Genomic DNA, 26,412 nt, shown 5'->3' on the forward strand with positions numbered 1-26,412 from the left:
TTTGTTTTATTCCCCTAATCTCAAAAGGCAACAGCTCATAAAGACTTTATGCTGCGTGGGAGGTGGAAATAAAGAAACATTAGCCATCAAAATTCAACCATGGAAATCTTCATAGTGATGGTAGGAAGCTTGGGCGCACTTCAGAATCATCAGAATTTACATATCAATAGAGGGGGCTGGCTGAGGTGTATTATAATGTAGAATATTCAGACAGTGGGTAAGGCTTTTTGAATCTCAATGACAGAGCACTTGGGCAGAATGAAGGCTACGGGTGAGTGCTGTGAACTGTTGGAGGCAATTATTCTGCATGAGGATAAGGTCCATGTCTGCATCAAATACAGTTGTGCTGAGGAGCGTTAACATTATGCAAAGACTGTGACATAACTGAGTGTCCGAGGAGAGAGTGGAAAGCCAACAAGGTCGCAGCGCTTTGAATAACAGCACATGCAAAAGCCATTAGAGGAGACCTTGGGCTTTCTCCGGATGAAAAGCCACTAGTGAAGCTGTTGCCATTAAAAAAGAAGTTTCCAATATTAAACATGGACAGAAAGAAGTGAAGATGCCGTGGGAAATGCTGTTTAAGTGAACAACAGAATGCCATTTTCTTTTTTAAGCAGGGAGTTAAAGTGCACGTAGGAAAAAATGTGGCCATTCAGGTTGCAGAACAAGTGTATTTTTAAACTGGACCATGTGCCAACCAACATTAGCACTGCATGAAAATTTCAGCTTGCTCATTCATTTCAATGAGATCACTGCAGGGGAGAAAACACAGTGGGAAAGAAACGCACAGTTGTCTGGAAAAATGTTTTAACCTGGCTTAGTTTAGTCTGCAACACAATGCAGTCACACACTGCGTTGGCTAATCAAACAAGTGAAAGCACACATTCCTGGTAGATAAATGGCATAATCGAACTCTACACCTTGTAATTAACAAGATGGAGGACAAAATTATTAATGTCGGGATCATTTTACACAGTTGTAAATCGTGTCTCAGAAACCACTGTCAAGTGTTTTGGTGTCTGATAACCTTCAAACTCATGGAGCTATTATTCAAACTGGTCTTCCTAGATTATATTTCATACCGTGTGGCTCGTACCTGTAGCAACACCCCCCCCCCCACTAAAGTCAATGCTAGTTCTGAACTTTTGAGTGTTAGGTTGCCTTGGTATATCCAGGCTACCCTCTAAACATATCAAACTTATGAGTTTTCCAGGTGTTGAAGTATTAGGCATAGCCCCATAAAGATTAAATGTATGAAATTACTGAGACTTTAATTACTGTGATAACTGTTTCGAATAACCAAAAATCTAACAACGCCTTTATTGTATCAGAGGCAGAAATAAGGAGATGCATTGGAGATGAAAAAGGCCAAACAAGACACACTAAATAATGTAACTATTACCCAAACTGACGCAGCGAGTCACAGCCACAGGCAGCCAGGAAGTGTGTCACAATCTATCAAGTACTGAGTCAACTGTTGGACTCTGGTGAGCCAGGAAGCCCCCGAGTGGTATCTTCACCAGTCAAGTCAGGTCGAGCCGAGTATACGTACAAGTTTATAGAGCTGAAATATGTCAGCAGCTGGAGCGCAGCCCATCTTGAAAAGACAAGGTTAATTATTATTAAATTAACTATTTTCACCTAATGCCCAACTTTCATCATGTTTCCTGCTGCAAGAAAATGCTGATCACCGTAGTTTACGAGGTAAACAAGAAGAAGTGCATTTTTTTGTAGGCCGAAATTACACATTAGTCTGATGGTTTTACAGTATGACACTTCCTTTAACCCACCTTTAGAGCCTCGATGTGTACACAGAAAACTCCAGAAAAAAATGGGAGAAGAAAGAGTTTCACCAAAACATCTGCTAATAAAGCAGCACTATTTCTCTTGCAGCACTTCATGGGGGGAGAGAGACAGCGGGAGAGAAAGAAAGAGAAGGGAGGATGTGCAGACCGGTTTAATCCATATTTTACCAACCACATCGCTTAAGGCAAAGCAGACACACTCACAGTCAGCGCAGGGTCTTAAATCCCTCGAACCTGACCGTTTCCTTTGGGACCCTGCTGATCAACTAACCAACCTCTTTACCGAACACAAGCATGCCGATTCAGCTGCTTTAGGATAATCTTTCCTACTAGTAAAAATGTGCTCTGACCTGAATCCTAATAGTTCATAGGAAGGTTATACACACACAAACACACAAGCAGAAGCTGTTTTTTTTTTTTCAAGCTGTCAGGTAGAGAAGCATAGAGGCTTTCAGTCTCATTAACATTCTGCATCTTGCTTCACATCACACACGACCACACACAGGGAGCAATCTCCTCAGAGAGAAATATATTTTGCCGGTAAAATGCCACTGCGTTCACTATATGGATGGAAAATCGGAGAGAACAATAGCTCACTGAGCAGTGTGTTCATGTTTTTGTACTTTAACAAATTGCTCTTGGGCAAACATCCACTCAGTCAGAGAGCTATTTTTGTTTTTTTAGTTTGTGGAAAAGACACTAGTGGTTAATTACTTCAGGGCTAGCCATTGGTAGGAATTTGATGAGTGAGTCTTGTTTTTGGATGCTATAGTCTCCCACAATCAGAACTTTGACCAAACCTGTCACAGAGTGAAATTTTGAATGCTTTAGAACAAACACTATATTCTTAATGGATGTAACTGTAATGAAGCACTTCTTAGGTGTAACTATCTTCACATAGAAATAAGAGAATGTTGTGTATTACAATATTACTGTATTGTGTCTGTGGTTTCAACTGTGACACACAAGAATGAACGGGATATCTTCTCCCTAGATCATTAGTGCCCTGCCAAAGTGATGGCGGCATCCTATGGCAACATTGTTTGCTTTTCTTGTGAAAAAAGAAATAAAAAATGTTTGGTAATTGTATGTCTCAGTGTGGTTATGAGTTGTCTTGACAGTTATGGTTTGCTTTTGTTCATGTGAGAAAATTCCATCAACTACGTTCAAATAAGAATATTGTAAGCTGTTAAATACACCCCCTAAACTCTAAAAACGTCAAAAAACTGAGTCAAAAATTACTCATGTTACAATGTATGACAAGCTTTTGTACGTGTAGCAGTAATAAAGATAGAAAATTATCTTGTATCCATTGTCACATCACCCAACCCTTCTGTGAAGTGGTTCACTTCAAGCTATCCCCTCCAGTTCCCCACCCCTCTATGTGCAGCCAGTTGTAGTCGCTACTACATGATCCCTCTCTGGCTTCCCACCATGTTTTTGTTTAAATGTACAATCAAGATGGAGACACTCTCTGAATTCTTGTCTCTACAGTTGTAAGTCAAAATGTTGCCCCTGCACCACTTGTGATGGATAAAACTGTATAACACAGGTGTTAATTGGGAGTCTGCTCCCTTTATCTCCAGTCAAGCTTAGTTTTTTTCCTCTCCTGCAGGAAAAAAAAAAAGCAATGAATTTAAGTTTGGCCAGAGGTAGAACAGACTGGAACATCAGAGCATGTAGCGTAGAGAAAGAATCGGAAGAAGGAGGTGCAGATAATGAGAGCAAGGTTACAAATGGCTGTTAGTGAAGGAGAGAAAAAGGGTTGGATGTGGACGGAGAGCGAGCACAGCTGGAGCCCCGTCTGCAGCTTTACTCATGGTTACACCAGATGATGGGCGGAGAGGTCTTGCTTTGAGGGAGCTTTTACCCTGCCACAGGCTATCAGCGAGGCTGGTGCTTTTAGAAAATGACTTCACTGACAAGAAGCAGCGGCAGGTAACATCAAAGTAACCACCTCCATCTTTCGTCTGACGTACTAGAAACCTGCCTTACAGTCACTTAACGCGCTGAACTGCAAAGCCAGGTTTTCCAGGTGATACTTGAGTTATGAAGGAGGCAGAAAGTGGTAAACATGTCAGGTCAAATTAGAAGAGTCTTTACTCACATTTTTTGACTGATAAAGATTGTAATGTGCAGCACTGTAGAGGCAGTATGAAGTTATATTCAGCAGTACATCACTGATTATGAACCACAGTTGCACGCTTTGTTCTGCTCTACGCTAATACTACCAGACTAATACACCTGAATGGATTATGCAGGCTAAGCCAGATAATAATATTATGGGATGAAGGCCACATTACAGAAGGTTGCACACCTCTCAGGGAACACACAGACATTAGTAATGAATGCTGTCAGCCAGTAAAATACTGAAAACATTAGTTTTTCGGCAATGCTGTTTAAAACACAGAAAACAACAGAGCAGAGATGGTACAGTAGAGTTTCAGGCTTTAATAACTGGCTTAAATTATATTTCATAAGACTGCACAAGTAATCTAAATATTTTTGAAAAATTAAAAAATTCATATCATACAGGAAATTAAAACCGGTTCATCTGGTATATCACCCAGCACAATTATCATGTATTTTCAGAGTTAAATTGTTTTATATTATATTATAGCACTGTATTATTATTACTGTTCATAAAGTTGTGTTTTGCTGTTGTAGCTGGTAGAGGTGGCGCTAAATCCACCAACTCAACATCCTGTTGGGTATTTCATCTATAACAATCCCTTTCATCTTATTCGAATATTATATGCTTTACCTGTAAAACCCAAATTAACTGATAGCTATAGCTTTCAGATAAATGAAGTGGAGTGAAAAGTACAATATTTGCCTAAATGTAGTAAAGTGGAGGTATAAAGTAGCAGAAAATGGGTTTTCTCAAGCAAAGTATAGTCCCTCATAATTGCATTTGAGTACAGTACTTGAGCAAATGTGCTTTCAACCACTGACCATAAAACAAAACATAACCAAATAGCCAGGACAGCAATTTTTATTGTATAATTATCAAGTGTACAATCTAGAGTTGCTGAGAGTTTATTGTTTATTTTCAGGACCATGCAAATCCAAACTGATTATATCACCCAAATATCAACGCTTATTAATCTCTGGCGACTCTGTCTGCATATCAAACAACCCTGCGAGGCATATCAACCCCAAGGTCGAAAAACTCATGGTTAGAATCTGCTCTGTTTGTGGGGAAGGAGTCTGGTGCACCACCCATGTCCTTCACAGCAGCAGCAGTGTGCGTGTATAAGAGTTGTACTGCATGTGTGTTTCTTTGAAGAGATCTCTCAGCCAACCAGCCCAGCCAGCCTTGTCAGACTGACAGAGCATGGATGTTAAGCGCTTGTATTAGCATTTTATCAAGTGACCTTCCTGCTCTCCAGTCTGTCTATTTAAAAACTGTTTTCTTTTTCACTCCAGCCTTCACTTTCCCCCTGTAAAGACAAAATAAGTAGCCCTGTATGACCACAAACTGCACAGCATCACTCAGAACTGTTGGACTGGGACAGATCAGTCTCACTTTCAACAATATTTACTGCATCTGAGAGTATATTTTAAGGGTGCATGTACCTTCAGCAAAAAGGGCATAATTAACTGTTTCACCTCCAGCAGCAGCTTCTCTCAATGGTCTCCCAGAGGCAGTTTATTGTTGCCACAGCTGCCTGATTCTTAATTACTCCACTGGTAATTAGTGGTTGTCCATAATTGGGATAGGGACTCCTGACTGTCATCCACCCACAATGGCCTTTGTTGATTGTGTTCGTTGGGTAAAGGGGGAGGACGGGTGATGGGACACACACACGGATACTCACTCACACACACCGTCGGTCATGCTGCCTTCATGTGGCTGTGCATGCAGCTGTGACTGATGTTCTAACGGGACACAAGGGGATGTGTTACAGTTCATCCTGCAGGCAGGATGCAAGAACAAAGGAGGGTCTCAGGGGACAATGGGTTCAATGTATGAGGTTCGGTGCTGATCTGCTGCCTCAAACACACTCCAATCATCATTGCTATCAGCTTACGTTATTGTTTTTGACTTGAATTCAGAAATATAAATTCAATTAAGTCTCCAACAACCTTAACATCAGACATCATCATTTTGGCCGAATCTTTGAAAATTCCCTCAGTTTTTGTGTAATCACTGAGCTCTTGAATCAAGGTGGCATTCCTCTCATCAAGGCTGAGAGGGCTGAGTGCCTTTTTTACTGACGTCAACAGCAAAGTAGAGGACTTTTACAGACATTCGTCAAGACTCTATTCTGCTTTGTTCTATTTTTAAAATGTTCTTTTCCCTTCATGTGAAAAGGCTGCAGCTAGAGAAGTCTGAAGTAACAAATTCAAGCCAAGAGGAGACACAAGTCAATAAAAACCGTTGGAACTGTACATGATAGGGCCGGTGTTATATGGTCGAAATCATCCTTCCATTATCTATACTCACTTATCCCGTGGAAGGTCACAGGGGCTGAAGCCTATCCCACCTTACACCAGATGAGAGGCGGAGTACACCCTGGACAGATTGGTAGTCTATCACAGAGCCGACACAGACGACCATTCACACTCAGATTCAATCAGAGCAGGGGTCAGTAACCTTTACTATAAGAAGAGCCATTTTTGTCTGGCACCGCAAACCATATTTGAGCCTTACAATGCTAGTTTCTCGCCGCAGATCAAGCTAGCAGTGTTGGTGATGAAAGAAAACAAATCTGTCCACAAACTATTAAATTCTCTCAGACTCTTCTTTTTTTGGTTTTGATAGAATATCGGTACTACAAACATTCAAAGAAATCCAACAGTAATCGTATTGAAGTCTACACTGCAGTCATAAAGTGCTGTTATTGTCTATTCATTTGTAACTCATAACCTTAACCTTTAATGACCACCGTAAGAACTACTTTATATTAGTGTATCTAAGTAATTGGAAGTCAATGGACTAAAAAAACACCTGATCTCAGCCAATAAGTTAATGGAAAGTAATTATACTCTGTCCAGCCAAGCTGATCTTGCTCCAAAGCAAAACCAGTACATTACGATGCCTGTCGCAAGTGTACACATTAGCATTAGAGGGCCCGGGGGCCCTGAGTGTACCTGCCACCCATTTATGCTGGCTTAGCCTGATAGATCGACCTGTCTCATTAAATCTAGTGTTATTGACTCCTGTTTAGCTGTGTGTGTGTGTGTGTGTGTGTGTGTGTGTGTGTGTGTGTGTGTGTGTGTCTGCAGCTAGCAGGAAGTAGGTCCACTTGACCTTTTATTACACATCGCCTCACTGATTAAGTCCATGTAGAGCTCAGGTAGGGAGCAACAAAGCAACACTCAGGGGAGGAAAATCTATGAGATACAGTGTGGAGTTGAACATTAATCTGTCGTCACGTTCAGTTACAAAGTGAAAGAACATATATTACAACGAAAATTATGTTGACCTGAATGACCAAATAACACCAATTAGATTAACTAAATCAGACAGTTCTCCCTCATGCTCTGAAACACATGTTTATTTCTGTTTACATATAGAAATAAAACAAAGTGACACACACATTTACAAAGACTTGTTATGCAGCATTGACTTCAGGTTCACACATTACTAAGTTCTTATAACTAGAAGACATTTCTTCAGCTTTAATGGCGCAACAAGCTTTAGCACATCACTGATTTTGAAACTAGCTACTAATTAGGGAATAATTTACACACAAACGTAGAAACGGATTAATGAATACAAATGGAACCCCAAGCAGGTTGTTAAAACCCCCAAATTCCCAGAAACAATACCAATGACATAACTTCAATGGTACAGCTACAATCATGTTACCATGTCCCAAATATCCCTGAGAATAGTATGAAATTGCTTGTCCATGAATGCATCACATTCCAGCATACTGATGATGAGTTAATTTTATAAAAACAGAGACACGAGAAAAGGCCTTGGCAAAATTCCTCCACACATGATCGAGAAGAAAAGACCACAGTTAGTGTTTACTAGCAAAACTAATCCATAAATCAAGAATGTGATTCCTTGCTCTTAGTGAGCCAATCATTAGTGCTTAAAACACACAAGCCAAACCCGATGCAAGCTAAGCAGTAACATGATTCAAGGTGCACTAGTATGGCCTGTGGGGAATGCCTTTGTGAGAGCAACCATGAACATTCAAATGGTTTTCCAGTCATGTGACCCTCATCTTGGAAAAAAGTCAGTTTTCATCAACTATTTATGTGTAGCAAGACTGAGGTTCATTATACAGTATTTTCCATTCCCAGAATACAAGGAAACTGCTGCTAATGCAAATAAGACAATTTTACCGTATTCATTAACATTATCTGATTGCAGTCTGGAAGTCAGCCAGCACTCCCATCAGCCCTAGAGGCATTTCCAGTCATGGCTTGGATGCACCTGTTTACTGTAGCCCGGTCATCCCCAAAACGTTGCACTGAAGGACTCCCGGGAGAGTCTGAGAGATTCCCGGGACTCCCCAAGGGAAATATGGAGTAGCTACACTGCCTTATTTTTTCATTTACTAAATGGCATCACATAGAGAGGACAGAAAATAAAGACTGTAATCTTACTTGCTTGGTCTGCCATCTTGGGTAAAAATCCTATCGACCAAAAAAAATCTCCTAAACTGCGTTTGTTTTTAAAAGAAACCAACAGGCCCCACAGTTATGCCGTCCTATTGGACTGTTTGACACTGACGACAGAATTCAGGCTGTTGAGAAAATTCTCATAGGTGAGGCCAGTTCAACCTGGCAGCTGTTTCCCTCCTTTGATTCAGGTAATGACGTTAAGTTATTTAGTGTGGGAGTCAGACCGTCATTATTCCTGGTGCAGCCTGAGCTCTGCACTACAGAAAGCAAACAATTAAGACTGCTCCTCATTAGTATTAGACAGTGATTTGATTAAAGAAATTGAATCAATAATAAAATTATAATTTTAGTCTTTTATAGACTAGAATATCTAAATAGTTGCAAGTCAGAGTTTCTCAAATGAGACAATTTGCTGCTTTTCCCCATTTCATATCATTGTAAATCTGAGGTTGACAAAATAATCCCACCCCAGTTCCACTGAGTAGCTGTTATGGAGTTTATAATCTTAACACACGACCCTTCTTAGTAGATAGTGTGGAACTGTAAATGTTCAAATATACATTTTTTGAGCACTTTAATGACATCTTGTCAGCGTTGGCTTAAAAGTTGGTACTGAAGGTTCATTCTTGAGCTTCAAAACAGTCGGCTGATTGACAATGTATTTCACAGATCCATAATAATGGCAATATATCATCTTCTATAACCAATATATCACAATATATTTGATGTTACTGGATTGTTTGTCAGATAAAATAGGAGATTTTAAGACATCGCCTTGGACTTCAAGAGAAGTTGTTTATCAGTTTATAAAATATAAATGAATAAGGCCTACTTTGTGATGAAAAACAATGATATTTGCACCTCTAATTAAAAACAAACCAATCCACATCAGGAGCCAAAACAGAGTAAAACTATGCCAGGTTGCAGACGATGCAAATATATGGTCAAACTCTGTGTGGAAATGTTAAAGGAAAGTGATAGAGATGCTTTGAACCAAGCTGCCATACATGTATCCTATGTATAAAGACTGCTCTGGTGACGTTTAGCAAGTGAAGGTCAGTGTAAAATCGCAGTTGAGGACCACAAACACACAAATGCATGCAGGAATAATTCACATTGACTGGCGGAGCAGAAACACTGGCTGCATCAACCAGGCACCGTTATCCGTCTTTTAGTTTCAGAACTAAATAGAATTCGGTTTCTGAGCAGGATACTTACTCAGAGTTGCTTTCAGGGCGATTTCACCTCCATCCCATCAGAGAGAAGAAGTCCCGTTTCTGTCTGGATTCAGATTCAGACTCAGACAGCAGGTTGAGCGCTCGATGCTCCTCAGACTGAAGGATCTGATGTGAGCTTGCAGACCGGGACCCGTGCAGGTCGGACGGTAACGGCACTGAGAGACACCCACACACTGGCTGCTCATTCATTTAGCATCTGTCCTTCCCTTTGAGGAATTTTACCGGAGGATCCCGGATTCACGACCTCGTTCCTTTGCGTGGTTCTCCTTGGGAACTGTGCTGCCTTCACGCGCTGCTCGTAAAAATCACATATTTTTTTTAAATTTGGACAAACGTGTCTTCTTTCTTCATCGTATAGCCTCATAATATCGTGATAGCGGTGGGAATTAAATTGGAACAAATACAGAAACATTTTCTGTAACTTGTGTGGGGTGTTTTTTTTCCCAATGTTCATTAACCTGCCTTTGTTGATCAGAAATAAATAAGAAAGAAATCCAAATTTACCAGAAAACAAGTGATTAAATGTCTTACCCAGGGTGTTAAATAGGTCCTATGACAAACATTTTTATTAATGAAAGGCTCAAATTCCCTTTCAGCTGCCTCTGTGGGCCTATAAAGAGGATTACTTGCCTACTGGATGTTATATAAGCAAAATGCATAGTAAAAACCATTATTTTTGGGAATACCAAACAAACTCATTCAACTAATACACTAATACACCTTTTAAATCTGCAATCATCCTAAGCATTATTGTGTCGCTTGTTAGGATTATCCACAGTGCAAGTACAGTACAGCAGCTCAGGGCCCCAGATTATCACCGTGCTCATATAGTTTTGCGTGTAAATAAATGTGCAGCAAAGTCTAATTTCATTCAGAATATATGCAGAAAGGCAAAATTTTGCATTTAAGACATAGGCTTTAAAATGTATGAAATGGTGTCTATCATGTACGTGTGGTATGATGAGCAGTTATGGGCCTACTGTACAGATGTTAAGAGAACGCTGTAGCTACATGCACAGTTCACAAATTGGACACTGCTGATGTCTTATGGTGAAAGATTGCAGTTTGGTGGGGGTGACTGTAAGGGATCCATAATATACTTTTAACCCAACAACACGTTGTTGAATTGTTCGTGGGACATTCACATTGAGGTTTTTCTATTTCCGACAGCAAGTGAAGGCAGCACTAACCATATGACAAACGCTCTTACTCTGCTCCTGATTGGCTCAGATGAAAAAAGCTGTGTGTGGCCACACTCAGCCCATATGTCCCCCTCCTCAAAAGGCGGAGATCCCGGATCATGGTGGTGTTCTGTCTCCATCATTCAGTCTGAGCCCTGTGTGTGTGTGTGTGTGTGTGTGTGTGTGTGTGTGTGTGTGTACATCTACAGCTGCTGGCTGATCTTCTTTTCTTCACAAAGTGTCCAGAATTAGGAACCTCTGTACATTGTGATGTAGTACTTTATTATAGTAATGCTACCAGGAAATGGCAGTGTTATACAACCAAGTCACATAAGCCATGAAACAAATGTTTAACTATATTGACTATATGACTAGTAGTTGCATAGCATACCTTTGTGAAATTGTCATAATTACAATAATGTACCAAGAATATTCCACACTATTTAATCCAATCCAATAAAACAGTTCTTTCACAAATCCCATTTGTGTAAATCACGTCATTTTTAAGAGGAGCTGCTTTTACTCTATTGGTCTCAAGGCTTAAATGTGTGGTGTTGCATTGGACTGCATTAGGCTGTAGGGTGAGACTATACTGTATATGTTTGCTGGAAGGGTCTTCCATATAGCTTAATGCTGTGGACAAAATATTAACACTGTTCGATAGAGCGCAGTTAAAGCATCACAAAGTACACACTGCTTACTGCAAATAAAGACTTTGACCAGACTGTTATAAGTAGTGGATTCAAGACAATTTGAAAGGATATAGGTGAACTATAGAACATGTTAGAGTAGTTTGTGATGAAACTCCAGACAGCTCACCTGGTAGAGCTGGCACCCCAATGTAAGGCTCAGTCCCTGGCCAGGGGTTCAGCTCTGACCTGTGGCCCTTTGTTGCGTGTCATCCCTTCACTGTCCCACCTCTCATGTCACTCTTCAGCAATGACTATTGATTAAAGGCAATACAAGCCCAAAAAGTTTTTTTTTTTTTTTTAAAGATTCAGCTTTTATCAAAGTTTTGAAAATATGTTCTCAAAAACTAAATTTAGGATACATTTGCATATTAAACCAGAGGCATATGTTACATCTCGCTTAGTTTAAAGCCAAAGATCTTTAGTTGCTGTGGGTATGAAGGTCTGAAAGTCTGATTGCAAATGTTATTTAAAGCATGACAAAGTAACAAAAAAAACATAAAAACGTAATTCATTCTGTAGCATTATATCTGTAGTGTGGTTATTAGCTTGCACACTTCACAAATAAAACTGTAATTGTTAGCAAGCTGTTATGTCTACTTTGGCTGAGTATAGACTGAGCAGACTTCCTCTCTGCAGACCAGGGGCTGTCTGTTTCGCCACTGCTACTGTACCTTACAACCTGGGAATTCTCTATTGTGGCTGGACCACAGTATTGTGAACTTGCGGATAGTTGCTTGGAAACAGTAAACCTTACCTCCCACGGTCCAAGGGCAACCACAGTAACTGATATCACCAGAGGACAGCCACTGTTTACCTCCATCCATGGAAACGGACCCCTGCTGCTTTCTTTTCACAAGGGATATGTATAGTGTGAAAGAGGATTCCTGTCCTTTTGCAATCTATCCTGGTTGTTTTTTAACACGGCAGTGGCATCTTTAACATAGAATAAACAGCAATTAAAATCAGGAAGATTGCCTGAAATAATCCAGTCATGTTTTATCAATTTTTGCTGTCCTCTTCTAAGACGTTCATACATCTTTATACTCTGAATTTTCTTGCAGCTGATGAACCTTACTCAGAATATTACACTATATAAACTAGAGGTCAAAGGTTACACAGCCCCACTGTCTGTTCATTACTGTTCTTTCGTTTCTATTCCAGATGATCCCCAATATTTCTAAAACCACTTTTCTTCCATGCCTGACCACTCTCCCACCCACCTGCACACATGCACATATACACACCATCTCCTCATGCGGTGTAAGTGGACGGGAAGATCATGTTGTGACAAAGTGGCGATAATACACTCGTGTAATCTCGACATTCTACTTGTCTTGGATGTTGATCCTTTAATGTTTGAAGGCAGCAGAGCATATGGCCGCAGTAAAGTGCAGACGGGGCAGGAATTTAAGGCTTAGGAATCATTAACAGTTTAAAGAAAGGAAAAGAGATTATTTTCACTGCCACCAGGCTCATGGAGCTCAGAGCCCCTGCAGCTAGTGGGGCTTGAAACTGCAGTCAGTAAGTGTTACTGCAGCAGTTGATTAGTCTCTCACTGCCAGACCTTCAAGACCTACACACGAGATACCCTAGCTAATTCAGTAATTAGGTTTACAACTCAGCCCAGTATATTAGTATATAAGGTAGTCACTCAATGTTACGACCTGTGGGTGGACGTTCTAATATTGCTCTGGACACTGATATTAATTCAGATTTTATTATCTTATTTATGAAGGAATATGTTCAATGATAGACAGAACAAATTGTATTAAACAGCAGCACCCTTCTTTAAAAAAGGGCTATACAAAGTGAAAACAGCAAACATTAAAAACAACAATACTAGCCCTAAAGTGTGAGTAATAATGAGCACATAAGAAATATCATATAAAAAAAAATAAAACAATTAAAAGTATATTACAAATTTCAACGCAAATACAGAAAAGATACCAAAAAAGAAACATAAATGAGATGGCCTATGGCTCATTTACATCTGTTGACACTGGCCAGATGTTTAACAGGGACTAAAAATAGGATTCAAAAAAACTTTAAATATGAATTTATATATTCTTATCATTATTATAATATTAATTTAAATCGTTTTTTATTTAAAGTTTTTCTTAAAAATAAGTAACTATAAAAAAAAGTTTGGCTCAATTCAATTCAATACTATAAACTGGATGTACAGCACAACATCAAACAGCACAGGTCATAAAATACTGACTATAGCAGAAACCATGGGACAGATGCCCTGAAAATGACGTAATCCTGATTGACAGCCGTTGAATCAATCAGATAGGGGCCCAGTCCTCTCGACCAATCACAACGAAGGGAAGGCGGCACTTAACGGTACCAATGTTCAGGGCTCTGCCATACATGGTTATCGGATGAAAAGGAACAGCAGAAAGTTTACATGAAACTATCAGAATGAATGGGACAGCTTATTCCAACTTTGACAATCAAGAACATGTCCTGAAATTGGGAGAGACGTTTGAGAAACACCCTAGAAGTGCCTACCACACAGTGCGATGTAAGTGGGATTGTGAATCACTAGGCTACGTCTGGCTTTTACAGGAGCTAACAGTAGCATGCTAGTTAGCTTTACAGCTAAACACCCGAAGGCAGCTGTTTGACATTTAGACAGGTTAGCCGCATCGCCAGTCAATTTGTATCCGCCTGCTGTTGAGATGTTTTAGTGCTTTGAATGTACTCTATGTTCTTTGTCGTTTCCGTAACTTCGTTAACTCTGAACTATTAGAAACCATTGATGCTCCAGCTGTCAAAATGTTGGCTAATGTTAGCATTGCATCAATCTGCTCACTACCACCACCTGGTGGTACCGGCAGACTACTGCAGCTCTGAGGGACCAACCCTCGTCCTGTTTGTTTAATATTTAAGTATAATGATACTGTCTGGTTAATATTGAGCGTATAATATATATTTATATGTGTATAATATGTGCAAATATACATATATTTTTTTGTCACAGATGACTTCAAACCAGCCTCCATTGATACAACGTGTGAAGGAGAGCTTGAAGTGGGCAAAGGAGAGCAAGTCACTATTACTTTACCCAACTTAGAGGTTAGTGTTTGATGATCCAAAGCTTATCTCTAAGTTACCAGAAATGTGTTTTTGGTGAATAATATACATCTTTTTGGGTCTGACTACTCTGATGGACCGATTGAAGTATTGTTTTAAACTTTATTTGACTACTTTTTGGTTTGTGAGTAAATAAAGAAATTATTGATTATTTTCCAACCAGAATTTTATTCCTCCAGCGAGAAAGGCGCCACAAACAGCTTGTAATGAGCAGACTGTTTGATTGACCAGTTAACAGTCAATAATGGTATTGAAAAATCCATGTATTAAAACTTTATTGTCTGGTCGAAACTCTCTGGGGGGAGGGGGGCTCATGTCCACACTATTGTGGCTCCTGCTTGTGTGGTCTGTTTTGTTTTTATTTATTTTTTAAATTTAATTCGTATTTTAGGGCTCAAGCGCTCCAGTAACAGTCTTCAAGGGATCCAAGAGGCCGTACATGAAAGAGTGCATCCTCATTGTGAACCATGACACAGGAGAGTACCGACTGGAAAAACTCAACAGCAATATAGCTGTGAAGAAGACCAGGTGGGTAGAAAAATGGCCATCAAATAATGTTACTGTTATTCTTTTTGTTCCATATTTCTTCATCAAATGTATATATATGCTTGTTTTAATCTGCAGTTATGCCATTAAAAATTGTTCTGCAACATATATATATATATATATATATATATATATATATATATATATATATATTATTTTAAAGGGAACTAATATAAACATGCTCCAGTTCACATTTTATTTTACAGATATTTCAGAAGTTTGTTTTAAACATGGGCCACATTTTAACAGAAACATTCTACATTTTTTTTCTTGTATTGTACATGTGCATTTCCAGGGCTGAAGGCAGCAGTAAGATCCATTCTCGCCTGGAACAACAGACCAGTCGCCTCAGCCAGCAGATAAAGAGTAACAACGGCAGCAGCAGTAACAAGACCTCAGCCAGCTCCAAGAGTTCCCCTCCCAAAGAGAAGACATCCCCGGCCCCGGCATCCCCCATGGATGACATCGAGAGAGGTAACGTGGTGTCAGGCGCAGTGTCTTCAACTATAGGGACCTTCATAAGCCTTCATATCTAGGGTTAGGGTTAGGGTAAAGTGCAAGTGGGTTAAATTGTTATGCTGCTCAGGTCAGTGACTGTATTTCACTCCTTGGTTTTATTTAATTTGCACTCTTTTCCATAAATGTTGATAATTGTAACACATTTCTTTATCTGTTTGTGCATATGCAACTGTGTACAGAGTTGATGGCAGAGGCGCGGGTCATGGACCAGCTGAGCAGCGGCGACAGCTCCTCAGACTCCAACAGCTCCTCGTCCTCTAGCAGTGATGACAGCTCCAGCAGCAGTGACTCCGAGGACGAACGGACTGCTGCGCCACCCTCCGCCCCGGCCAACCACAGCATGCCTATCATCAACACCAGCACCAACACCACCACCACCAGTCGCCACCAGGAGAGTGGAGGAGGACTCATGAACACACTCAGTGAGTAGCCCTCAGGTTCTCAGTCGCGTCTGAGTACTTAAAGTAGCTTTAATTCTCTTTGAGCACTCCATATTTTCTTATTTTTACATAGAAGAGGAAATCAGTCTGTTGCTCTTAAGTCACAGATAGGTTTGACTGTGTCAGCAAAACTATGAAAGCAGAAGGAACTCTGTTTCACTCAAATGAATATGTTATTGCGTCATGACCATTTTCCCTGGACAGTAAGAATGCTAGAGTGAGGCCCTGGTTCAGAGGGACATGATGTTGGTAGAGGAGAAGAGAGTGTGTCAGATGAAGGTAAACACTGCATTCAGGTGGTGTTTCTACAGCCGTCTAAAGCACAAGTCCGAACCGCTCACCAGAATAAAAAAAACTAAAGTAGAGGGTTAGCAAAAACTAGCATTAACTCCTGTGAATGATGCGTCTCCATCAGTGCACATTTGAAAAGGGAGTGCTGCTGTTTCAGACTTCGACTAAAAGTGGGGGTGCGTGAGGTGGGCTGCTCTTAACGCTGTTTTTTTAATATAAATGTTGTGACGTGGAGTCGGCCCAAATGGTTAACTCTATCCCAGCATTTGTCTTAGAACAAACAGGGTAATTTAAAACAGTAGAGGGCGTGTTGAGACTTCTTTAACCCACAAAATGCAGATTTTCATAAATTTAGTAAAAATGTTAATTTTAACAACTGCATTGATGCGTTTTATCACAGTATAGTCATATAATTAAGGGTACAGCTTAAAAACCCCCATCTGTATGTATTTCTGTTTGTACAAGTTACAAAGTCCTTTACAGAGTATTATTATACAAACCCAACTGTAAAATAACAGACAGAAATGATAAAGAGATCCCAGTAAAACATAACAACAATAAAATAATGAAGAATTTGTACAAAGGGGACTCAATTGTAATTTGATACATAATGTAATCATTCTTTAAAAGAATTGTTTGTTTTACCATCTACTTTGCAGAGAATGACCTTCAGCTGAGTGAATCAGGCAGTGAAAGTGACTGAACTGTCTGTCTGCGGACATCAGGAGGATTTTCAGTGAGGAGTAAAGGAACCGGGCACAGACCTGTTAGTGTCTTGCCTCCTTTAATTTGGAACTGTCTTCTCTACATATCCACAGTTCTGCTAGCGAATATAATTTGTTGCTTCTCTGCCAACAAACTTCAAATTTTATGTAACATTTCTTGCTTCATGATCTTTTTTTTTTTTTTCTTCTATTTTTTGAGTGTGAAGTCTGCATGTTAAACAGATGCCTTAGTTCAGAGAGACGTGGTGTGGTTGGTTAGAGAAGCAGTAAATTTTGACAAACTATCCATAATGTTTCATCTCACTGGATGCAGATGTGTGGTTAAACTGACCAAGCATATCAGAGGATCAGAGAGTGACAGTGGTCTTAGTGTAGTGTAGATGGATGCCCACCAGTCAGTCTTCTTCAATCACCACTGGAGTTTCTGCATATGAGCTTAGCAATATTAGGAACTGTTGTTGTGCCTTAGGTCAGATGTCAGTTAATAGCTTCAGTTCTGCTGCATTAGTTTCTGATTGGAGACATTAATCTGTCATAACAGAAATTAGACTTTTTTTTTTAGGATGAGCCACAGTGATATGATGGAGCCTTCTGCTTTTGTCTCATAGTTATTATAAAGTTAGCTGTAGAGGCTTTTTGCTGTGGATTACTAAAACCCAGCTGCAGGATAACAACATATTTTCATTTAAAGCTGCATTAATTACATTTACTTTGTGGGCACTTGGGGCAGCGGAACAAGCCGAAAACCTCACATTGATGTATTTTCCCCTTAGAAATGTGTTATTGCAAAAGTCGTAGCAAACAGTTAATTTACACACCGAGTCACAGATAAACGCTATCATTCATTTGTAGTTGTCTTTCTTGCAACCTGGAAAATGCAAGTCCAATATTCGCTCTCCTTTTTAGCTCTGCTTTGGTCTTCACCAACCCCTGAGAAATACTTACTGGTTCTTTAGGTGCCACATAATCCACTGTGTTCTCCAGGTAGTTGCTAACTTTTTCCGACTGCCATGTGATACTGAGTGGGCAGCACACAGTGGATTTATCAGTTTTCTGACAGAACAGGGTTGATGAGTGTTGTTTGTAGACTAGAAAAACAAAACAATGAGCTGAAAGACGCTAAAATACTCTGTAGAGTGGAAGGACAACGTTGGGTATAATCATCTGTAGCGCCATGACTACAAGAGGCCCCTTTTACATTGCATTGTATTCATTATTAATGTTAAAATATTGATGATTGCAGCTTTAAGAATTAAGATGTCTCTAAAACCATGTCGTGATATTTCAGTTAAGAAGTGGGTCTGATTTCTGGCGAAGTAGTGCTCTAGAATTCAGTCGACTCAGTTAGGGTCATGCTTTTTAGCTTTAAACCTGCAATACTTGAATCAAATTAATTATTTATATTTCAAAATATACTCGACCAACAGTGAATTGCTTAATATATTTTATATATATTTTAATAGCCAAGCAATTGGAAGTGCAAGTTAGTATGAACTGTATTGCGTAACAAGCCAGATGCTTTGATACTGCACCTCAATGTGAGTCTTACAAAACTGTGTGTGCCTTTTTGAAATTTGCCTCAGCCAGTTATAACGTAGGCCATCTTCTTGTTTTGTCACAAGTCCCATATCACTGCTGAGCTGTCTCAGCATACAGGAAGCTGCTGTTTGTGTTCCAGCATTTCTTTGGCATCCCAGCTGACTGCGACCGTGAGAGACTGAGATGAAGATGTTTTTGAATTTGAGAAGTCAGTAATAAGTTTAGCCTTAAGGAGAGCGGTGGCCTCGGGGCATCATTTGTAAACTATTTGAGAGAAATTTCTTTGTAGAAAAATAAAGATTTTAACAGTTTGTGCTTTTGCATTTATTATTCGTATATACCATTTGTGTGCGACTCTGTAAAATGTATGTGATTAACATCCCTTAAGTTATTCTGATCACACAGTGCATTTATGTTTGAACAAAAATGATACTGTTCCAGTCATGGTAAAATTTGCAACTTGCTACTGCCACATCAAGAAGTGATCAAACCAGAAAGTTCTACACGTACTGGCTCTTCAAAAAAAATCAATTCACCTCATTTGTTTCAGTGACCCTGAGATCTTGTCAGGTCACAGCAGGAACCCACGCACTCTTCCTTCCTTTCATCCGCTTTGCTTCCTCACTAAGGTTGTATCCATCTTACCGATACAGAAAAACCAAAGGGGGGGCGGGGGGTTGTTGAACATATCATATATATATATATATATATATATATATATATATACACACACACACACACACCACATATCTGAAAGCACTTTTTTATTTACTGGATGTAGAGGGCAGTGGAAACAGTACACCTTTATATTCTAACTACTGCAGTCTATTTAACACGTCCCTACAGACTAAACAACTGCCACACCTCAGAGTTGTGACTCCAGTGAGCTGTAGAGGTGTGAACTGTTACTGATCTCCCGATTCGATTCGATTACGATTATCACATCAGCGATTCGATTCGATTCCTCGATGCATCACGATGCTTCAAATAAATTTTTCTATTAAAGCCATATAAGATATTTGACTTGACGGAATGCATTAAGATACTGTATAGTTCAATATAATACAGTTTTCCATATTACTTCATATGGTTGTTTTCATTCAAAAATAAGTAGTAAGATATGAACAATCTTTTTTATTTAACAGTCTGAACACAGCAGACAGCACACACACACACACACACACACACACACGTCTCCCGATCGTGTCATTGGAAAGAGGGACAGTATTCAGTGTCTCAGCACTTTTCTCACCTATGATTGTGACCATGTCCAATGCTGCCAGAGTATTAGCTGCTCTGCTATTGTGTGATGTTTTTTTGCACCTTGTGATGTGGCGGTGTTTGTACGAGGCTAACGGTGCGTTTTTATTTACTGATGCCGCGCTCACTAAATGACCGGCCTGTTGGCCATACTCATCGAGTATCCGGTGAAAGAAGTCCAGTGACTTATTGACATAACTGGGGTGTAAGGTCTCCAGGTGCCGTCTTAATTTGTTTGGTTTCATGCTGTCCGCTGCCAGAGTTTTTAAACGTAAAACACACACAGGTCTTTCCTCATTCCCGAACCGTATTCACGGTAAACTTAAAGGCTATGTAGGCTTCATCGTATTTCCTGCTCTTATTAGGTTTATGCCGGTTACCGTCACTTGCTGTTCTCGACGCCCCCGTTTTTCTTTTTACTCCTGTCAGAAACTTCTCCATCTCCCCCCCCGTCAGTCCCCCCTGCCTGTCGCGCCCCACTATTTAAAGTACTGGTCTAGATGAAACGGGTTAGGCTACTGAGAATGTTATTTTTCATAATTTAATTTTCGGAAAATGAACGAGCGACATCATTGCGTTATAATCGATTATGGTCGGCCACTGCATCGATGCAGCATCGTCCATGTCTGCATCGTGATGCATCGATTATTTGATTAATTTCAGCACCTCTAGTGAGCTGTACCTAATGTTTTACCATCTCCCATGTAGTTTTTCTCAACTGTTCACACACTAACACTGATATTTGAGACAACCTGTAACTCATGCACCAACCACCTGAACCAGTTCTGCTGAAATACAACCGCATTTCCTGCTTTGTACTAAATCACACTTTTTCCAAAACACTACACACAAGTTCTCTACATTTAACTCAGTCTTCATCAATAACATGGAACACACTGTCATTCAAAATGCTGAACACAGATGAGCTCTGTGTTGGAGCAATGGATGCCAACATAGGAGAGAGAGTAAGAGCACGGCCAAGCAGAGCCATATCTGATGATGGTCAGCCATGATCTGACATTGAGGGAGGCAAGGCAGAGAGTACAACCAAACTAGAGCAGCATACAATGGGCTCTTTACAAAGAGAATCATAATGATGGTTTGTTTCTCTGACCAACATCACTTTTATCTGCTGGTTAGATCATCACAACATTTTGTAATCGCCCATATATTCTAACAAGCTAATGCTGACACGCAGCAAAGGGACACAGGTCAGAGTGGAACCCTGGGCCACTGCAGAGAGGACTAAAATGACTAATATATTATTTTGGAGTTATGTTTTTCTTGCACCCAGCGCAATGATCCTGATGTTCTGTATCTGTGGAGGGTTGAGAGCTGTTGTTTGTTGACAGACGATTATTTTGCTTTAGCTGAAATTTCAGTTTATTTCTGTGTCCACAGGTGTGCCGTGGCCGTTTATATTGACACCTTTGGTGAATGTGTCCTCCATAAATATCTACTCATTTTGTAGAAATCAATACATATATTATCAAAAACGCATTATTATTATTATTATTATTATTATTATTATGTTTATTTAGTATACATATAGTATTCAGTGACTTTTCATGCTGATAACTGCACTTTTGAAAATAGGTGTCGTTATCAGTGTGAAGGGATGCTGAATGATGTACTGTGGAGGGATGTAGAGTGAAGACAATATTGTTGATCACTGACTTTGGCAGCAATTGTCTGATTTCAAAGTGTTTGCTGCTTCCAGACATGAAATACCCACAGTACTTTGTTATGACTGATAACTGGGGATAAGGGAAGTAAAGTACTTCTGGCAGCAGCAGTGGTTTTCTGTAGTAGCAGAAATATAACTCATTAAGGCCCCATTACAGTGAGAGAGCTCATGTTAAGTATAGGAATACATTTTCTACCAGAAAAATAAATAAATAAATGTCAGATTCAAACTAATCAAATGTGGTTAAACAGTCATCAGAATCAAGATTGGGGATGACATACTCGAGGATTTCCAGAGGGATCAGGTGAAGAGAGAGGGGAAATGAATGTGAGAGTTGAATATATGCAGAGGAGAGTGGGAAGTGAGACTGGATCAGGATTGCTCCTGTTTTTCAATTTGAACCGCTTTTTGAGATAAAATATAAGACGCATTCTCCAAATATAATATTGATGAATGTATATATATGTCATCAGTGACACACACGGAATACAGAATACAGAATTCAGTATGGAATGATCCTGGGTTCTTTGGTTCCATTCTAGATGTCCCTGTACTAACTGTAGAACCCTGCACCAGTCAGTCACATATCGATCTGATCTGAGAGACAGTCAGTGTGAAAACAAAGTTGTTTCCCTGTGTGAACAATTTAGTAGTGTTATTCTCAAAGTTATGGATAAGCAAAAGAAATTTAACGTCTTCCCTCGACTCTGGAAGCAGGCCCAGTGTGACGACGGTGATGTAAGTAACCAACTCTACTGATCTCTTACTTTCCTTGTGTTCATGTCTAAAGGTCTTTCACAGACACATACAGAGCAGTTGATTGCTATAAAAACTTCTCTGACATCTTAGAAGAGTCATAGGTATTATAAGTTACTCAGTTATTTTGTTGTACTTGTCCACAGCAAACTGTAAGCCGGAAGAACCCTGATGGCTTCTTCACCAGCGAGTCCAAGATCCTGGAGATGCAGAAGGCTGCGTTAAGTCAAGGCGCAGAAAGTCTGTTTGCTGTGCGACAAGCCCAAAGTAAAGCTGTTCTGGACAGACTGGGACTCTCTGTTCAGGATGTCGCCCGGCATTCACTTCATCCGCCACCTGTTCCCAGACAAAGTGCAAAGTCCCCTGTGCAATCCCTGCGATATCGGCAAGGAAGGAGGTTCTGCCCCATTTTAGATGGGCCTCTCTTGGTTGTAAAGGACATCAACCAAAAGCAGAACAGTCCTGAACTTTCAAAAGAGGACAACGACTCCTTCTGGGACAAGGTTCGTCTTGGCAGTCAGGTGGCAGCACAGGCATGTAAGGAGGCCCAGATTGCAGACAGAGACCGGAGCCCAACATCTTCCGTCACTTCTGTGTGGAGCTCTGTCGAAACTGACACACCCAGAGAGCTGAGGGCCATTTCTCTGATTGGAAACCCTGTTGAGTTTCCAACACTGAAGCCAACTCCTCCTCCTCAAGCAGTTCCACTACACAGGAGTAGAGTGTCTCGTCTACCTGTGTTGTCTGCTAAACTCAGAGTAGCAGGTAAGTTTCTTTAAAGACCTACTGTTGAATGGGGACGGATTTCTTTTGTGGGGACTCCTACTGCTTCTTTTGGGTTTTTGGGTCTGTTGGAGTCGCAAACCATTGAACTTAATTTTAGCAAAAGTACAGTAAAAATTGATGCCTATTTTGCCATTAATCTCAGCAGAAAAGAAGGTCGATGGATATAAGCTCCAGTTGGTTCAGAATCATGTTGAGGCTACAGTGAAATTCTGGCTCAACTCTGTCCCTTCCCCTCGACCCCCAACGGCTGCCAAGAGGACCCCTGTAGTAACGCCTTTGGCCCCAATCCCTCCAGACGTTTCTCAAACTAAGAGAAGAGTAACTAGACCTGGGATGTTGCTACGCCCTGCAAAAGCTGCCAGTGAGTACTTCTGTACCCATCATGAATGATAGTAGTTACTACTTTTTCATAGGTTTTGTAAAGACTTATAATAGCTACGCTAAGTCACAATGCTTTGAATGAAATAAAGGTGACTTAAGAGTATTTTGTCGTTTACCAGGCAAGAAGACAGCCAGTGACTGCAGGCCGCAGACAGCAAATAAAAAAAAGGTTGAGCTGCAGCCATTGACCAACCCTCTGCAAAGCCTGTCACTCTTCTTCCAGCTGCTCTCTTCAGATGACTGGTAAGACACTGACACTAGAGGACTACCAGCTTAGTGAACACTTGATCTTGAGTCAGGGAGTTACAGCTAGTTAGTTTGACACCATACACATCAGTTTTACACCAACACACCCTTCCAAAAGATATTTTACACTCCAGTGAATATATTGTGAACTGTAACTTATGTCAGTTGGTGTAACATCTTAGTGTAGCAAAAAAATTGTACTTTATTATGCTTTAGATTTACACTGGGGGACATTTGCAGTAGCAGTTTAAAGTGCATGCGTGTTAGGACTATTTGTGTTCTTCCTGAAGTGTTGCACAGTGTGGTTAATGCATTCTTGTCGCATAAACATACAGGATGAAGAAAATAAACGGCTTGAAAACAATGCAAGCTCTGGCGCAGCACCACTCAGAGACCTTGAAGACCAAACTTCATGAAGTGTGTCTGGTTGTCACTCAGGAGGTATTGTACACACTTTCCTCTTTAAACCTTTGTTTTCCTCTTTGTTTTTAATACATTCTCATTTGCTGAGCACACTGCAGTCTTGACTGATGATGTTTATTCTCACTGTACAGGTGAAAAACCTACGGTCGGCAGTGTCATGTGCAGCTATGAACACCGTAGCTCAGCTTCATGTTCATTTGCAGAAGGCCATGGACCCAGAGGCAGAAAGGACAGGTCGAGCTCTGCTGTTGAAACTGGCGCAGACCACCAACACCTTTATTCATCAGCAGGCTAATCTTGCACTCGATGCCATGGTGCAGAACTGCAGCCATGGTCGGGTTGTGAGCGCTCTGTTGAACGCAGGACTGAGGTAAGTGAAGAGATTTCATTTTATAATATACTGTTAAAACAAAGTAACGTAAACTGACATGAAACATACTTGACTTGTTTGTCTCATACTCCCCTGTCTTTGTCCTCCCTCAGCCACCGTTGTGTTGCAGTAAGACGGAGCACAGCACAACACCTGCACCTGCTGGCTGACAGCCTAGGTGCGGCTCACATTGTGACAGCAGGGAGGACCTTCACTGCGCGCTTCCTTACTGCTGTCTCCAAAATGTCCGTGGATGCTGCTCCGGAAGTAAGGTGGGTTATCGAGTTCTATAAATTTAGTGCACAATTTTGCCCAATCTTGTGATATGTAGCTCTCGATGGTTTATTTTTCTGAACATTGAGCTAAATGAAAAACACGTTCCTCCACAGGCAACATGGACAAACGATGCTCCATGAACTTGCCCTCCACAAGGACTTTACAAACCTGTGGAAAAAGATCGTCCCTGAGAGAGAAAGGCGGGCGCTGGACAAGATCTTAAAGAAGGCCAACTGAAAGACCTTGATTATTGTTATTGTTATTGTTATTGTTATTGTTATTGTTAACCCTTCTGTTATGTCAAATGGAGACAAAAAGGGGTCAGACGTGTCATGTACTACTTGTTTCTTTGCTACCTTGAGACGTATTTCACCCCAATCACACACACACACACACACGCGTGCACACACACACACACACACACACACACACACACACGCATACACACGCACACCTACACACACACACACACACACACACACACACACACACACACCCTCTCCCTATTCTCTTGACCCCATCTGTAAAGTGCGAGAATGCAGGTGTGGTTCCAGCAAAAAGTCACTTTTAAATGTGTTGCTTGGAGGTACAGGAATAGCAGTTTCTTCATTTTGTTCATCATCAGAATCACCAGACTCAGAATTGACCTCAAGATGGTCTTCATCTTCTGCTATTTCATTCTCGTGATCAAAGATGAGTTTCAGAGTTTGCCCACGGAAACAGAAGAGGTTCAGCCTCTGATGATTCTGATGATGAACAAAATGCATAAACTGATATTCCTATTCCTCCAAGTAACACATTCAAAAGGGACTTTTGGAACCACACCTGCATTCTCCACTTTAGAGATGGGGTCAAGAGAATAGGGAGAGGGTACGTGTGTGTGTGTGTGTGTGTGTGTGTGTGTGTGTGTGTGTGTGTGTGTGTGTGTGTGTGTGTTCGTGTGTGTGCATGTGTGTGTGTGTGTTCGTGTGTGTGTGTGTGTGTGATTGGGGTGAAATGTGTCTCACAGTTACAAAGAAACAAATAGTCTATGACACTTCTGACCCCTATGAGCCTCCACTTTGACTGCCATGTTATATAAATAGGGTTGCAAATGAAATAAACCATTTTCATTTTATATGGTGATGACACTTATTAAGCCAAGCAGAAGAAGTTTCATACCGAAAAAATTATTTTTCATGAAAAATGAGTGAATTATCCTCATTAAATCATGATCTATGAGAGGTAAAGAACATCATTGCACTAAATATTGATTGAAATGGTTAGTATTGGAGTTAAGAATGAGATATAAACAATGTTTATTGGGATATTTTAGTTACTGACACTTTGGGTTAATTTCTTTATTATTAGTTATTTTTAATGTTGCAAATAAATGTTAGATTTTTTTTTTTTTAAAGTGCTACTTGTTTTCCCACAGTTATACATAAATGGTCGATGCTAAATAGCTCATGAATACACAGCCCTTGTTGGACTGTCAGTGATTGAAAGATGGAACATTTAATTTTTAATATTATTGAAAGGTATGTGCAGTCTCTCCAGAACTAAACAGTAACCAGCAAATGAG

General features: G+C 40.3%; 3 protein-coding genes across 3 annotated transcripts in view; 2 read left to right on the plus strand and 1 right to left on the minus strand.

The window, feature by feature from the left end:
• si:dkey-91i10.2 (uncharacterized protein LOC555224 homolog) overlaps nucleotides 1-9,919 on the minus strand; it is a 59,329-nt gene extending 49,410 nt beyond the window's left edge. The window contains 1 exon segment of the mRNA XM_051404304.1: nucleotides 9,612-9,919. The gene's annotated coding sequence lies outside the window, so the exon portion shown is untranslated.
• Nucleotides 9,920-13,845: 3,926 nt separating this feature from the next.
• Nucleotides 13,846-18,974, plus strand: eaf2 (ELL associated factor 2). Its single transcript, XM_051404325.1, has 6 exons — nucleotides 13,846-14,031; nucleotides 14,491-14,585; nucleotides 14,995-15,131; nucleotides 15,445-15,623; nucleotides 15,848-16,090; nucleotides 17,059-18,974. The coding sequence occupies exons 1-6, from the start codon at nucleotides 13,929-13,931 to the stop codon at nucleotides 17,100-17,102; spliced, it is 801 nt and encodes a 266-aa protein (XP_051260285.1). The 5' UTR covers nucleotides 13,846-13,928; the 3' UTR covers nucleotides 17,103-18,974.
• A 1,532-nt stretch (nucleotides 18,975-20,506) lies between these two features.
• On the plus strand, nucleotides 20,507-25,965 carry LOC127365816 (uncharacterized). The gene is made up of 8 exons (XM_051404315.1): nucleotides 20,507-22,348; nucleotides 22,513-23,131; nucleotides 23,295-23,513; nucleotides 23,653-23,776; nucleotides 24,115-24,220; nucleotides 24,334-24,572; nucleotides 24,686-24,844; nucleotides 24,962-25,965. The coding sequence occupies exons 1-8, from the start codon at nucleotides 22,280-22,282 to the stop codon at nucleotides 25,083-25,085; spliced, it is 1,659 nt and encodes a 552-aa protein (XP_051260275.1). The 5' UTR covers nucleotides 20,507-22,279; the 3' UTR covers nucleotides 25,086-25,965.
• Nucleotides 25,966-26,412: the final 447 nt, after the last annotated feature.

Source organism: Dicentrarchus labrax, unplaced genomic scaffold (assembly GCF_905237075.1).
Source record: "Dicentrarchus labrax unplaced genomic scaffold, dlabrax2021, whole genome shotgun sequence".
Classification (NCBI taxonomy): Eukaryota; Metazoa; Chordata; class Actinopteri; family Moronidae; genus Dicentrarchus; species Dicentrarchus labrax.